At 45.5% G+C, this 13,671-nt stretch overlaps 1 protein-coding gene across 1 annotated transcript in view; it reads right to left on the bottom strand.

Annotated features, from left to right (window-relative positions):
* Positions 1-13,671, bottom strand: part of LOC126298208 (nose resistant to fluoxetine protein 6-like) — a 205,204-nt gene that overhangs the window by 51,752 nt on the left and 139,781 nt on the right. Inside the window, exons 7-8 of the mRNA XM_049989512.1 lie at positions 12,766-12,933; positions 2,704-2,797 (exon numbers count right to left, since the gene is read on the bottom strand). Coding sequence (XP_049845469.1) covers positions 2,704-2,797; positions 12,766-12,933 — 262 coding nt within the window. The remainder of the gene's footprint in view (positions 1-2,703; positions 2,798-12,765; positions 12,934-13,671) is intronic.

The following is a 13,671-nucleotide window of genomic DNA, read 5'->3' on the forward strand; positions in this document are numbered from 1 at the left end:
CTAGGCATTTTAAGGGCAGGATTCTCTAGATGTGATCACAGTTTGTGGACAATTTTTGGCTGTCTAGTTTTGAGAACAAGAATTGAGTTTTTTGGTAGGAAATTTGGAGGCCAATTATTTCAGCTCATTCTTTGAGGATATCTATGTATTTGGTTGCAGTAGTGATGATTGGCTAATATTATTATTGTTTTATGTTATCATTGAGGAGTATTCCACCTGTATTTTTTGTTCTTCTAGTTGTATTTAGTTCGGGAGGTATATAGGAAGCTCTACAGGGTGGTCCATTGATAGTGACCGGCCCAAATATCTCACGAAATAAGCGTCAAACGAAAAAACTACAAAGAGCGAAACTCGTCTAACTTGAAGGGGTAAACCAGATGGCGCTATGGTTGGCCAGCTAGGTGGCGCTGCCATAGGTCAAACGGATATCAACTGCTTTTTTTTTTTAAATAGGAACCCCTATTTTTATTACATGTTCGTATAGTACATAAAAAGATATGAATGTTTTAGTTGGACCACTTTTTTCGCTTTGTGATAGATGGCGCTGTAATAGTCACAAACGTATAAGTACGTGGTATCACGTAACATTCCGCCAGTGCGGACGGTATTTGCTTTGCGATACATTATCCGGGTTAAAATGGTCCGTTTACCAATTGCGGAAAAGGTCGATATCGTGTTGATGTATGGATATCGTGATCAAAATGCCCCACGGGCAAGTGCTATGTAACGGTATGCTGCTCGGTATCCAAGTGTCCGGACCGTTCGCCGGATAGTTACGTTATTTAAGGAAACAGGAAGTGTTCAGCCACATGTGAAACGTCAACCAAGACCTGCAACAAATGATGATGCCCAAGTAGGTGTTTTAGCTGCTGTCGCGGATAATCCACACATCAGTAGCAGACAAATTGCGCGAGAATCGGGAATCTCAATAACGTCGGTGTTGAAAATGCTACAGCAACATCGATTACACCTGTAACATATTTCTATGCACCAGGAATTGCATGGCGATGACTTTGAACGTCGTGTACAGTTCTGCCACTGGGCACAAGAGAAATTACGGGACGATGACAGATTTTTTGCACGTGTTCTATTTGGAGACGAAGCGTCATTCACCAACAATAAATTTGCACTATTGGGCAACGGAAAATCCACGATCGCTGCGACAAGTGGAACATCAGCGACCTTGGCGGGTTAATGTATGGTGCGGCGTTATGGGAGGAAGGATAACTGGACCCCTCTTTATCAATGGCAATCTAAATGGTACACTGTATGCTGATTTACTACGTAATGTTCTACCGATGTTACTACAAGATGTTTCACTGCATGACAGAATGGCGATGTACTTCCAACATGATGGATGTCCGGCACATAGCTCGCGTGCGGTTGAAGCGGTATGAGTAGCATATTTTATGACAGGTGGATTGGTCGTCGAAGCTCCACACCATGGCCCGCACGTTCACCGGATATGACGTCCCCGGATTTCTTTCTGTGGGGAAAGTTGAAGGACATTTGCTATCGTGATCCATCGGCAACGCCTGACATTCGTCAGCGTATTGTCAATTCATGTGCGAACATTACGGAAGGCGAACTACTCGCTATTGAGAGGAATGTCGTCACACGTATTGCCAAATGGACTGAGGTTGACGGACATCATTTTGAGCATTTATTGCATCAATTTGGTATTTACAGGTAATCACGCTGTAACAGCATGCGTTCTCAGAAATGGTAAGTTCACATAGGTACATGTATCACATTGGAACAACCGAAATAAAATGTTCAAACGTACTTACATTCTGTATTTTAATTTAAAAAACCTACCTGTTACCAACTGTTCGTCTAAAATTGTGAGCCATATGTTAATGACTATTACAGCGCCATCTATAACAAAGCGAAAAAAGTGGTCCAACTGAAACATTCATATTTCTTTACGTATTACACGAATATGTAATAAAAAATGGGGGTTCCTATTTTTGAAAACGCAGTTGATATCCGTTTGACCTACGACAGCGCCACCTAGAGGGCCAACCATAGCGCCATCTGGTTTCCCCCTTCAAGCTAGACAAGTTTCGTTCTTTGTAGTTTTTTCGTTTGACGCTTATTTCGTGAGATATTTGGCCCGATCACGATTAATGGACCACGCTGTATAATATTCTGGGCTAAGTCTGGTTATCGGTCACGTTTTTTAAGCTAATATTGTATTCAAATGCGAAATACTACAGCCCACTGTAATAAACTGAATGGTGGATCAAAAGAGATAGCATCAATAAAACATGAGAATGTTATAACACGAAATGTTGCATAATAGTCGCATCACAGTGTGGCTACTACTCTTCGAAGGAAATTTGATTTAGAATAACCTGTTGTACTATTTTTCATAACTTGATGCGTCTGATTCCGCTCAAAAGCACAAAAACAGATTTAAGTAATCAAGCATTAACTATTATTTTACCCAGAATGTTTTTGTCTCGGAAACAGGGTAGCCGCAACTGTTGTTCTTTTCGCATACTGAATCTTAAACTTTCAAAAATACTTGGCACCCAAAAATGGTCCTCGGCAAAGGACTACAAAACTGAGGACTGTGCGTGAATGGTGTGTGAGAAAGCAAGAGAGTAATGGGCTGGGACAGCAGGAAGGCAGTTTGCATGCGAGGGCCAGCGGACGGCGTGTGAAAGCGGCCGCGTCCGTGTGTGGTACTGCACCCACCTCATGAAGAAGAACGTGTCCACGGAGAAAGCGCCGCTGCTGATCGACTGGAACAGGAAGTCTCTCTCCACCAGCTTCCGGAAGCCCCGGTTGTCTGCAACACAGGAAGGCCGGTTCGCTGAGCACACAACGCGCGTTTGCCGGCACACCAGCCTTCTACCTGTTACCTGATACCTGCTACTCCCGGGACCGACTTTCCACTAAGGGTTCGGTGTGGGCAACTTTTTTTTTTATTTCCCCATCCTTCCACCGGTTTATTAATTTTCAAAACCTTTCAGTGTTGTAATACTGTATGTAAGTAAATGAACCCAAATCTGCATAAGAAATCTTCTGCTTCAATGTTTCTCGTATTGAACTTCACGTCAGTTTTAGTAATAAAGAGAGATGGTCACACTTACGTCTCTATAAGAACGCTACTTCAGCGTACGAATATTAACACAACTCTCTGACTTCTCTTGTGGTACTGCGACACTGCTTAACATTAAACTCACAAAGCTGAGGGGTGAGTGGTTAAAAGGCGGCTGTTATCTGCCTAACCATACGAGAATATAACTGGATGACTGGATTATCTGACTCGTCACATAATACGAGTTATATTTCCATCGCTAGCGTGATAATATGAATATGAGAGCTGAGCAATGAGGTTACGCAATATTTCAATCAACAAACAATTCACAGCACAATTTAGACACAGTGAGACCCATAGAGAGTGAGTAACGAAAGCTGTCAACCTCAAATGTTTCTGAAACCGTATAGCACATTTTTTTAATCATCCAGACGAACTGTAACAAAGTCTTCACTAAACGACGTATACCTTTATGTCATAATACTGTTAATTACGTAGATATTGGCATCAAATTTGTTTCTTTCAAATGGAACTATATTAAATTTTGTAGCCAGTATCGTAGGTTTGAAAGAGATGAATCCGCTACCTTTTATTCTTTGGGATCCGATATGTAATTTCAGAGAAATAAAAGCATTTGGAACTCATAATATCCCTGTATTGTATATCAGTATCTGAATAAGTAAATATGTCGCCTCAAATAGAGGGAAAATAGAATGTTTCACTGCAGCGATACGTGTGTAAAAAGGGAACAGAGAAAATGAAGCTATGTATTTTGTGTGTCCACTACTTTGAATATGTAATTATTTCCACTTAGGTACATCAAATTATGGCGGCCCATCATCCAGGTGTGAGATTGCTGTATGATATCACGAACTTCTGTATAAGTGAGCAATCACTTTGATATTCAAAATACAGCATCCTATATTCTAAATACAGCAAACTAATCATATATCGATGTGCAAAACAGCGTTGAATTCTTCTACTTCAGTTCCACTACATGACCTGTTCTGGAGCATGCTTTGGTGGAGATAAGAAGACGGCTCCTGTTGATCATAATTAATGCAAGCACGTTCACAGAGCCTTAAAAATCCAGGATGATACTATAGCTCTATATCTCAAAGAGAAGTTGATACGGAAATGTCTGTATCTAATATTTGCTACTACAAGGGGCTAAATAGGGTTTAAAGAGGGGTTACTTAAAATTTATCTGGGTGAAAACAGATTTACGATGTCTTAAATAGTTTCAGAAATATTTGAGGTTTACGGCTTAGGTGACTCGCCTTCTGTCATGGATGCAGTGTTACAAGACGACTGTTGTGACACAAGATTAATTCCTCTGTGCTTACACGAAAAAAATGTAAACTATTGAAGGTACCTAGAATAATAATAAATAATAGTCACAATGTAATTGATAACTAGGATTATGGGGGAATACAAACGGATGAAAACTACCACAGGCTTATTCAGCCGTGTGACCGTGTACAGTCGAGAGCAGAGTGAAAATACAAGATTCCAATCAAACGCAACAAGTAACAAAGGAGAGGTTAAATGAGCGAGAGAGATAAAGCTTGTATTTTTTGTAACCAATCTGACAAAATTACCAGAAAGCTATATCTGTCTTTTTTTTTCGCTTGTCAAATATGAAATGATGGCTACAGATGCGACAAGCGATTCGTGTGCGCCCACGAGGGCTTCTATGCTAGCTGATCTGTCGCCACAAGATGGCTTGAGTCAAGCGATGGAGGAAAGCACGATGGAACGTTTTATGAGGCTAAGCCAATTTATCAACCAGAATGTTAAGAACGGGAAAATCAGCCAGGCTGCCGTTCAAAGACTCAAGAATGAGCTGGCGGCATGGTCAATCGCCAACGTCAAGCTAGAGGGCAGAATAGAAGAATTAGAAAAAAGAGAATGACAGACTTAGGAAACAACCGACAAAGACATGGGTCGGCGTTGTTGCGCAAGCGGGAACAAAGGCTCAATCCACAAAGGAAACAATTGCGAAAGTGTCGAAACGACCTAACACAGCGGTCTTTTTGAGACCACTCCCAGGACAGGACATTAAGAAAGTTCAGGAGGTCTTTGCAACCTCAGTTAACCCAGCTTGAGATAAGATTAAGATCAACAGGGTTAAGGCAACCAAGAATGTTGTCATTGTTGATGTTGCCACAGAAGAAGATAAAGACAAACTATTTGCAAATCAGAAACTCTGTAAATCAATCCAATGTGAGCCCTCACGAAAGAGAAACCCACTGGTCATCCTATACGATGTACTAGTATCACTAACAAACGAAGACCTCTGTGACACTCTGTACCGACAAAATTTAGACGACATGGACATTGAAAGTTTTATGAAAGATTTTAAGTTAAGATTCAGGACAGGACCGAGGGACCGAGATGTAGTCCATCACGTGGCAGAGGTCTCAGGGGCTCTTTGGAAGAGGCTAACGACAATGGGAAAGGTATACATAGGCTTTCATGCCATAAATGTTAAAGACTTCCTGGTGGTACCTCGTTGCCACAACTGCGCAGATATCGACCACATGCATAAATACTGTAGTAGGAAGCCGGCTTGCTCCAGGTGCGGTTCTGAAGATCACCTCAGGAAAAACTGCAGCAAAACAAGCGTTTGTGTGCCACGTACACGCAGAGGTAAAAAGTCCTGCGGGGCATCTGGCAGGAACTGCCCAACTTACAAGATGTTGGAACAGCGCTTGATAGCCAGAACTGATTATGGCTGACGCTGTAAATCAAAGCAGGATAGCTAAGAAAAGGGAATCCCCCAGTAAACAAAGAAGAGACGCTGAAAGAGCACGTACGTTCAAAGAATTCATAAATCAAATACAGAACACCAAGAAACAAGAAATAACCGTGACAAGCGTAAGCATACAAACAGAACCAGCAGAAGAATCAGGCGAACAAACAACATCCAAAGTAGATATGTCCATACAGACTGTACCCGTGAATCATGGTCCTCCAGTTGTCACCTCTACATTCAACCCTGAAGCGGCACATTTTGTCGCCCAATCAGCAAAAACAAGCTAACCTACCTCAACACCAAGCAGCCACACGCCAGATAATGACCCAGAACCCCAAAACACAAACACCACGATCCCCACACAAGACGACACCTCCAAATCAATCCTACAGGATAGCTCCGTCACAACTAAATGCATCTGGAGGCAACAACATTAAGACCCACGGGAGTAGACCCTAGGAGAATCTATGCCAACCTATAATTCGCAATGCAGCTCTCTCGCCTGGAGCAGCCGACTGTCCTCACCACAGCACTCAGGCACGTCGTACGTGTAGGGCATAAATACGGAAGAAGGGTCGCCTTCTCCACAATGGAGGCTGTATACAGGATACAGTTAAGGTCAATGAACCTCCCCACCGAATTCGGAGCCCTGCGTGACAAAAAAGTGTTTGAAAGGAGAGGGGAAAGATTCGAAATGGACGAAATATATGCACATTCTGTCCTGGCTAATGGGCGAACAGCGTCAGACTGGAACAAACCCAGGCCTGAATGTAACTTCCACACATACTTCCCATAATGACACCAAGTGTCACAATTGGACAAATCAACACCCACAACAGCCGTCTTGTCATGCAGGAGCTGCGAAGGATAGTGAAGGAGCTGAGACTGGACGTAATGTGTCTGCAGGAGCCATATTCTCGGGCTGGACAAATCCCCTTCATGTCAGCCTCCTGGCAAGTCATCTCCACCGGGGAAGAACCTCAAGCAGTTATGATCATCACGAATAAACGGCTGAGGGCAACAACAATAACGCAGTTGTTAAACAGCCACTGTAACGTCGTGGAGTTACAGACGCCTCTTGGCTTGGTATACGTAGTAAACATGTTCTTCCAGTACGGAGGGAATTTTGAAGACCACTTAGATCATCTCGCAGAAACTACCACGGCGTTACAGGGAAAGAAGGTTATCATCATGGCAGATATGAACGCGACATCCCCCCTATGGTACAGCGGCACTAGAGATGCAAATGGTGAAAAGACTGAAGAGTTGATCATGGCCCAACAGCTTGTTGTGGCCAGTAAACCAGGAAATCCCCCCACCTATACAGGTGGAAGTGGTTTAGGGACCAACATCGATGTCACCTTGGCCACACCTAACATCAGTAGCAACATCCAAAGTCGGGTAGTAAAAGATCAAGTCACTACAAGTGACCACAATTTGATCGTCTTTCAACTCACTCAGGAGGAGTGCCGCTGGAACCTGGGGTGGGAAACAAAGTACAACTTTAATAAAACCAACTGGGAACGCCTGTCTCGAGAATGTAGCATTCCTCCATTGCCCGAGGGTGACCTGGACGTCGATAGGTACGCCGCGGAACTGGTGGGATCAGTAATTAGGGCGGTAAAAGCCGCTGTTCCAACTAGGAGAAGGGCCGTAGCGGCTTCCCCATCACCATGGACTGCCGACCTCGAGCGCCTCGGCCAGTCTGTCAGACGGGCGAGGAAGTATTACCAGCGAAGTGCCGCCTGGCTGGAGAAACAACACTGGCTGCAGCAATACAGAGAAGCGAAGGACGCTTTCCAAAAACAATTAAAACAGATAAGGATGAAGAGTTGGGAGGACTACGTACTGAGGCAACTGGAAACTGACCCGTGGGGAGTTCCCTACAAGCTGGTCAGGGAAAAGATTAGGTCCCCAGCAGTCCTCTCCACTGTCAGAGAGGCTGGAAGAACAACAGAGTCCTGGAGGGAGACCGCCGAGGTCCTCCTGCGGACTCTACTGCCAGATGATGAGGAAAATGGAGAAACAGAGACCCAACAGCAAATCCGCAGGGCAGATCAGCAGGAGTACACCAACGACACCAGGGTGTACCCTGTCTCCGAAGAAGAAATTGCTGCACAGATAAAGTCGCTAAAAAGGGGGAAAGCACCAGGGCCAGACGGTATAGTAGGGGAGGTGGTACAGTTCCTCGCCCCACAGCTAATAGTACCTTTTACAGGGTTATTCAACGAATGTCTCAGTACCGGTAAATTCCCAAAGATCTGGAAAAGAGCAAATATGGTCATCATCAAGAAGGGCAAGAACAAAGATTCCATGGAGCCAAAGTCTTACAGACCAATATGTCTCCCAGACATCATGGGGAAGCTGTTAGAGAAGCTATTGGCTGACAGACTGACTGCACACAGGACTTTGTGCGGGATGAGCGACAGGCAGTTCGGCTTCCGGCCGGGGCGATCAGCGTCTGACGCAATCGCCCTAGCGGCTGAGGTCTGTGGCTCTGCCCCGTACAAATGTGTGATCGGCATCATGGTGGACATCAGTGGCGGCTTTGACAACCTGTGGTGGCCCTCGCTCTTCTCCCGCTTGCGTGAGAAGGAGTGCCCAGGGCCCCTCTATGGGTGTCTCAGGAGCTAATGCATGGACAGGGAGGTCTGGTTATCATCGCCTAGCGACAAGATAAGCAAGACCATTACGAAGGGGTGTCCCCAGGGCTCCGTACTGGAGCCACTATTTTGGGACGTAAATGTAGAACCGCTGCTAGAAAAACTACAGCTAAGCGAGGACGTGTTAGACGTGATAGCCTACGCTGACGACCTCCTCCTGTTGGTCGGCGGCCGTAGCAGCGAAGAACTTGAGCCAAAAGCAGAAAGAGCAATAACTATACTGAGTGGTGTCAACAAGCAAAAATGAAGATCGCACGGAACAAATCTACATACCTTCTCCTAAAAGGCAGTCTGGTCAGAAATCTCAAGGTAAGAATAGATGGAACACCAGTTCTTCGGCGTCGCGAAGCGCGATATCTCGGAGTAATCATTGACGAAAAATGGAGCTACACATCTCATATCGAAACCATTACATTACGTGCCATAGGAACCCTGAACAATCTCATCAACATTAGTCACAAAAGATTTCATCCGCCACCCGCTCTGGTCAAATTATACCACAACAGCATCGTGTCATCAGTAGTAGGCTATGCGTGTGCGGTCTGGGCTCACAGGCTCACGAGGGTGATGCCGGCCATGGCCGTGAGAAGGGCGCAAAGAAACATGATAATGCGGTCTGTAGGGGCCTATAGAACGACTCCTGGAGGGGCTCTACTGGTGCTGATGGGATTATGTCCATTAGACATAAAAATAACAGAACAGGCCGCATGGTACTGGATCACTAAAGGAAAGATAGATAAGACCAGGGACATTTTGGGCGTTCAGGTAGGAGATAAACCTGCTATAAAGAGAAGGGGGGAAGAGTTATGGCAAACATCTTGGGAGAATGAAGAAACTGGCAGAAGGGTCTTTCAGCTGCCACCTAACATCAAAGAGTGACTCGAGATGACCCACTTCGAGCCAAGTATGGGATTATTGCACTTTCTCACGGGACATGGGCCATACCCGACATACCTATGACGGTTTGGGAAAATAACTACACCAGCGTGCGACTGTGGCGCTCAAGACGGAACACCTGAGCACATCATCTATGACTGCCTGTTATACGATGATGTGGTGCATGACCTACGAGCACAACTACCCGACAACGACACTTATGCCCTAATACGACGTGCCGATACCTTCAGTATTCTTAACACACTGGCAAACGAGGTATCACAGAAGATCTTGCGAGACTTTTTAAGAACCCAAGATCGATGACATCGAACCCGGATTAGACTGAGATGTACTCGCCATACCGCCGAATGTGGAGCAGGCCAGTCTCCATGACTGGAATCCGCTGCACTACTGGACCAGGCCAGCGAGTGCATCACCCACCAGGCAACGACAACTGCACTCTACTTTAGATATAGTACTAATTAATTAGTAGTAGTAGTAGTAGTAGTAGTAGTAGTAGTAGTAGTAGATTAGAACACTAACAAATACTAACAAGTAGGGACTGCATCGACAACACAGACTTGGCCAGCCCAGTGCCAGGGACACGCTCACATGGGTTTAGCTCAGTGGGCAGGCCTTTAAATAGTAGGTTTGTACATCAACTGGCACACCTGTAATCGCTGCAGAATAAACTAGCAAAGTAGGATAGCCTAACAGATTAACCTTGCCCACAGTAAAGCCAGTTAAAATAATGAATTGTACAACTTGTTGTATTTTGTAGTAGTATAATATATAGACCCACTAATTATTGAGATGGTGGGTTACTTTGTATTTTCATATTGTTGTTGATGTATTTGTGTTAATAAATACTTTTAAAAAAATCAATATTTAGGTACCAACTGGTATTGTAAACAGCCAAAAACCTCTGCATGGTGTAGTCTTGCGTAAAGGAAGGAAATCGGCCTCACAGCGACATAGTTCTACGAAACATTCGCCGTATTTATAAAATTACTGTTAAGCAATTTCGTAACGATATCTTAGAATAAAATTTATAAACAATTTCGCCTGCACCTAGGGAGTTCAAAGCCTCAATGAGAAAATAGTTTTACGTTGAATTTATAGTTTAAACCGTCATTAAATACGAAATTACTTGGTAATCTAATTACTACACATCGTTTGTTGTTATTCAATCCCTGGAAGTAAGTTCGAAACTATAGGCTTAGTAGTTTCAGTAACATGTGGTGTTTAACTATTTGGTATTACTTTGTCGTCTAATGTATGTATAGAGACGTCTAGCGGGATTATCCTTTTAGATAAAAAGAAATAAGTTATTTCTAATCTGTAAATTATTGTAGATACTATGTACACTGAAGAGCCAAAGAAACTGGTACACCTGCCTAATATAATGTAGCGACCCGGTGAGCACGCAGAACTGCCGCAACACGACTTGGCATGGACTCGAATAATGTCTGAAGTAAGCCCTCCCGGTTAGCCGAGCGGTCTAACGCACGGCTTTCAGGAGTGGGAAGAAGCACCTGGTCCCCGTCACGAATCCGCCCGGCGGATTTGTGTCCAGGTCCGGTGAGCCGGCCAGTCTGTGGATAGTTTTTAGGCGGTTTTCCATCTGCCTCGGCGAATGCGGGCTGGTTCCCCTTATACCGCCTCAACTACACTATGTCGGCAACTGCTGCGCAAACAAGTTCTCCACGTACGAGTACAGCACGCAAAGATAGGGGTTACACTCGTCTGGTGTGAGACGTTCCCTGAGGGGATCCACCGGGGGCCGAACCGCACAATAACCCTGGGTTTGGTGTGGGGCGGCGGAAGGGTGAAGTGGACTGCGGTAGTCGTCGTGGGGTTGTGGACCACTGCGGCTGCGGCGGGGACGGAGCCTCTCCGTCGTTTCTAGGTTCCCAGTTAACTTACAGAACAATACAGTACAATGTCTGAAGTAGTGCTGGAGGGAACTGACACCATGAACCCTACTGGGCTTTTTTCCATAACTCCTAAGAGTAAGAGGGTTGGGGATCTCTTCTGAACAGCACATTGCAAGACATACCAGATATGCTCAATAATGTTCATATCTGGGGAGTTTGATGGCCAGCAGAAGTGTTTAAACTCAGAAGACTGTTCCTGGAGCCATTCTGTAGCAATTCTGGACGTGTGGGGTGTCGCATTGTCCTGATGGAATTGCCCAAGTCCGTCGGAATGCACTATGGACAAGAATGGAGGCAAGCGGTCAGAAAGGATGCTTACGTACGTGTCACCTGTCAGAGTCGTATCTAGACGTATCAGGGATCCCATACCACTCCAGCTACACACGCCCAACACCATTACAGAGCCTCCACCAGCCTGAACAGTCCCCTGCTGATATGCAGGGTCTATGAATTCGTGCGACTGTCTCCATACTCGTACACGTCCATCCGCTCGATACAATCTAAAGCGAGACTCGTCCGACCAGTCAACATGTTTCCAGTCATCGACAGTCCAATGTCGGTGATGACTGGTCCAGGCGAGGCGTAAAGCTTTGTGTCGAGCAGTCATCAAGGGTACATGACTTGGCCTTCGGCTCCAAAAGCACATATCGATGGTGCTTCGCACGTTCACATTTGTTGATGGTGCAGCATTGAAATCTGCAGGAAGTTGCGGAAGGGTTGCACTTCTGTCACGTTCAACGATTCTCTTCAGCCGTCGTTGATCCCGTTCTTGCAGGGATTTTCCGGCAACAGCGATGTCAGAGATTTGATGTTTTGCCAGATTCCTGATATTCACGGTACACTCGTGAAATTGTCTTACTGGAAAATCCCCTCTTCATCACAACGAAGATGCTGTGTCCCATCGTTTGTGCGCCGACTATAACGCCACGTTCAAACTCACTTAAATCTTGATAACCTGCCAATGTAGCAGCAGTAACCGATCTAACAACTGCGCCATACACTAGTTGTCTTATATAGACGTTGCCGACCGCAGTGCCGTATTCTACCAGTTTACATATCTCAGTATTTCAATAGGAATGCCTATACCAGTTTCTTTGGCATATAAGCGTATGAAAGTCAAGGAAGTGGCCATATTAAACTGAATAACCTTTCAATTAGACGGCACTTCGGCTGCTTACATATCAGTTTCTCTGTTAATTTATTAAATCAGTATTTTATTTGCTCTCAGAAACCTGAATGGGCCCCGCCCCAGATCTTGTGACCAAGAAACATCTGGGAACCAAACCCAGGACTTACACATTAGCAACCAGCAGCGCTATAAACTAGAACACTGATGCGATCTCGGTCATAGTACTCTTAATGTAACTCGGCAAAACATACGCCTTCGGTTGTCTTTAAAAAAAAATAAAAAAGCTGTTAGGTTCAAAGCTGCGAAGAAATGTGAGGACAAGCAGTGGCAGTAGAGTGAGGCGGCGTACTCACCCGCGAAGGGGAAGGCGAACATGCAGGTGTGCCCTGCGATGACCCACAGCAGGCTGAAGACGCGCAGGCCGTGCACGCAGCTGAGCGCGTCGCTGCCGGAGCCCACGTCCAGCAGCTTGCCGATGTTCGTGCACAGCGAGAAGCACAGCAGCAGGCGGAGCCACGTCCCTGCAGTCACACCACATTACAACCTCAGGCTTTCTGCAGATGACGCACTTACCTATAACGCAGTATATTCTGAAAAAACTTCCACAAATATTCAGTCTGTCTTCACAAGCATCAAGTGTCTTCCCAATTGCGAATCTGGACAACCATCAGCCGTGGAATGGAAAGACGGCAAAGAAAATTTGTACTTATATTGATATGGTGTCTGTTCTCTCGGGCATGTCCGAAAGAACAGACACCACATCCATATAAGCATATAGTTCTGGCCATACAGGCCATGCTCTTCTTCTGTGCAGATGCTCACATATTCCCCGAACTCTCACGGGACTGGTAAGAATGTCTCCCACGAGTAGTGTGTGTGCGCTAGGGTGGGACACTACGAATGTAGTGTGTGGACATACAGGGTGAGAATGTGTGTGTCGCGGGAGGCGTGCGCGAGATTGTCCCTGCAGTCGCGCTATTCTCTGTGCCCTCGGTGGCTCAGATGGATAGAGCGTCTGCCATGTAAGTAGGAGATCCCGGGTTCAAGTCCCCGTCGGGGCAGCCGGCCGGTGTGGCCGAGCGGTTGTAGGCGCTTCAGTCTGGAACCGTGCGACCGCTACGGTCGCAGGTTCGAATCCTGCCTCGGGTGTGGATGTGTGTGATGTCCTTAGTTAGTTAGGTTTAAGTAGTTCCAAGTTCTAGGGGACTGATGACCTCAGATGTTAAGTCCCATAGTGCTCAGAACCATTTGAACCATTT

Source organism: Schistocerca gregaria, chromosome X (assembly GCF_023897955.1).
Source record: "Schistocerca gregaria isolate iqSchGreg1 chromosome X, iqSchGreg1.2, whole genome shotgun sequence".
Lineage (NCBI taxonomy): Eukaryota > Metazoa > Arthropoda > Insecta > Orthoptera > Acrididae > Schistocerca > Schistocerca gregaria.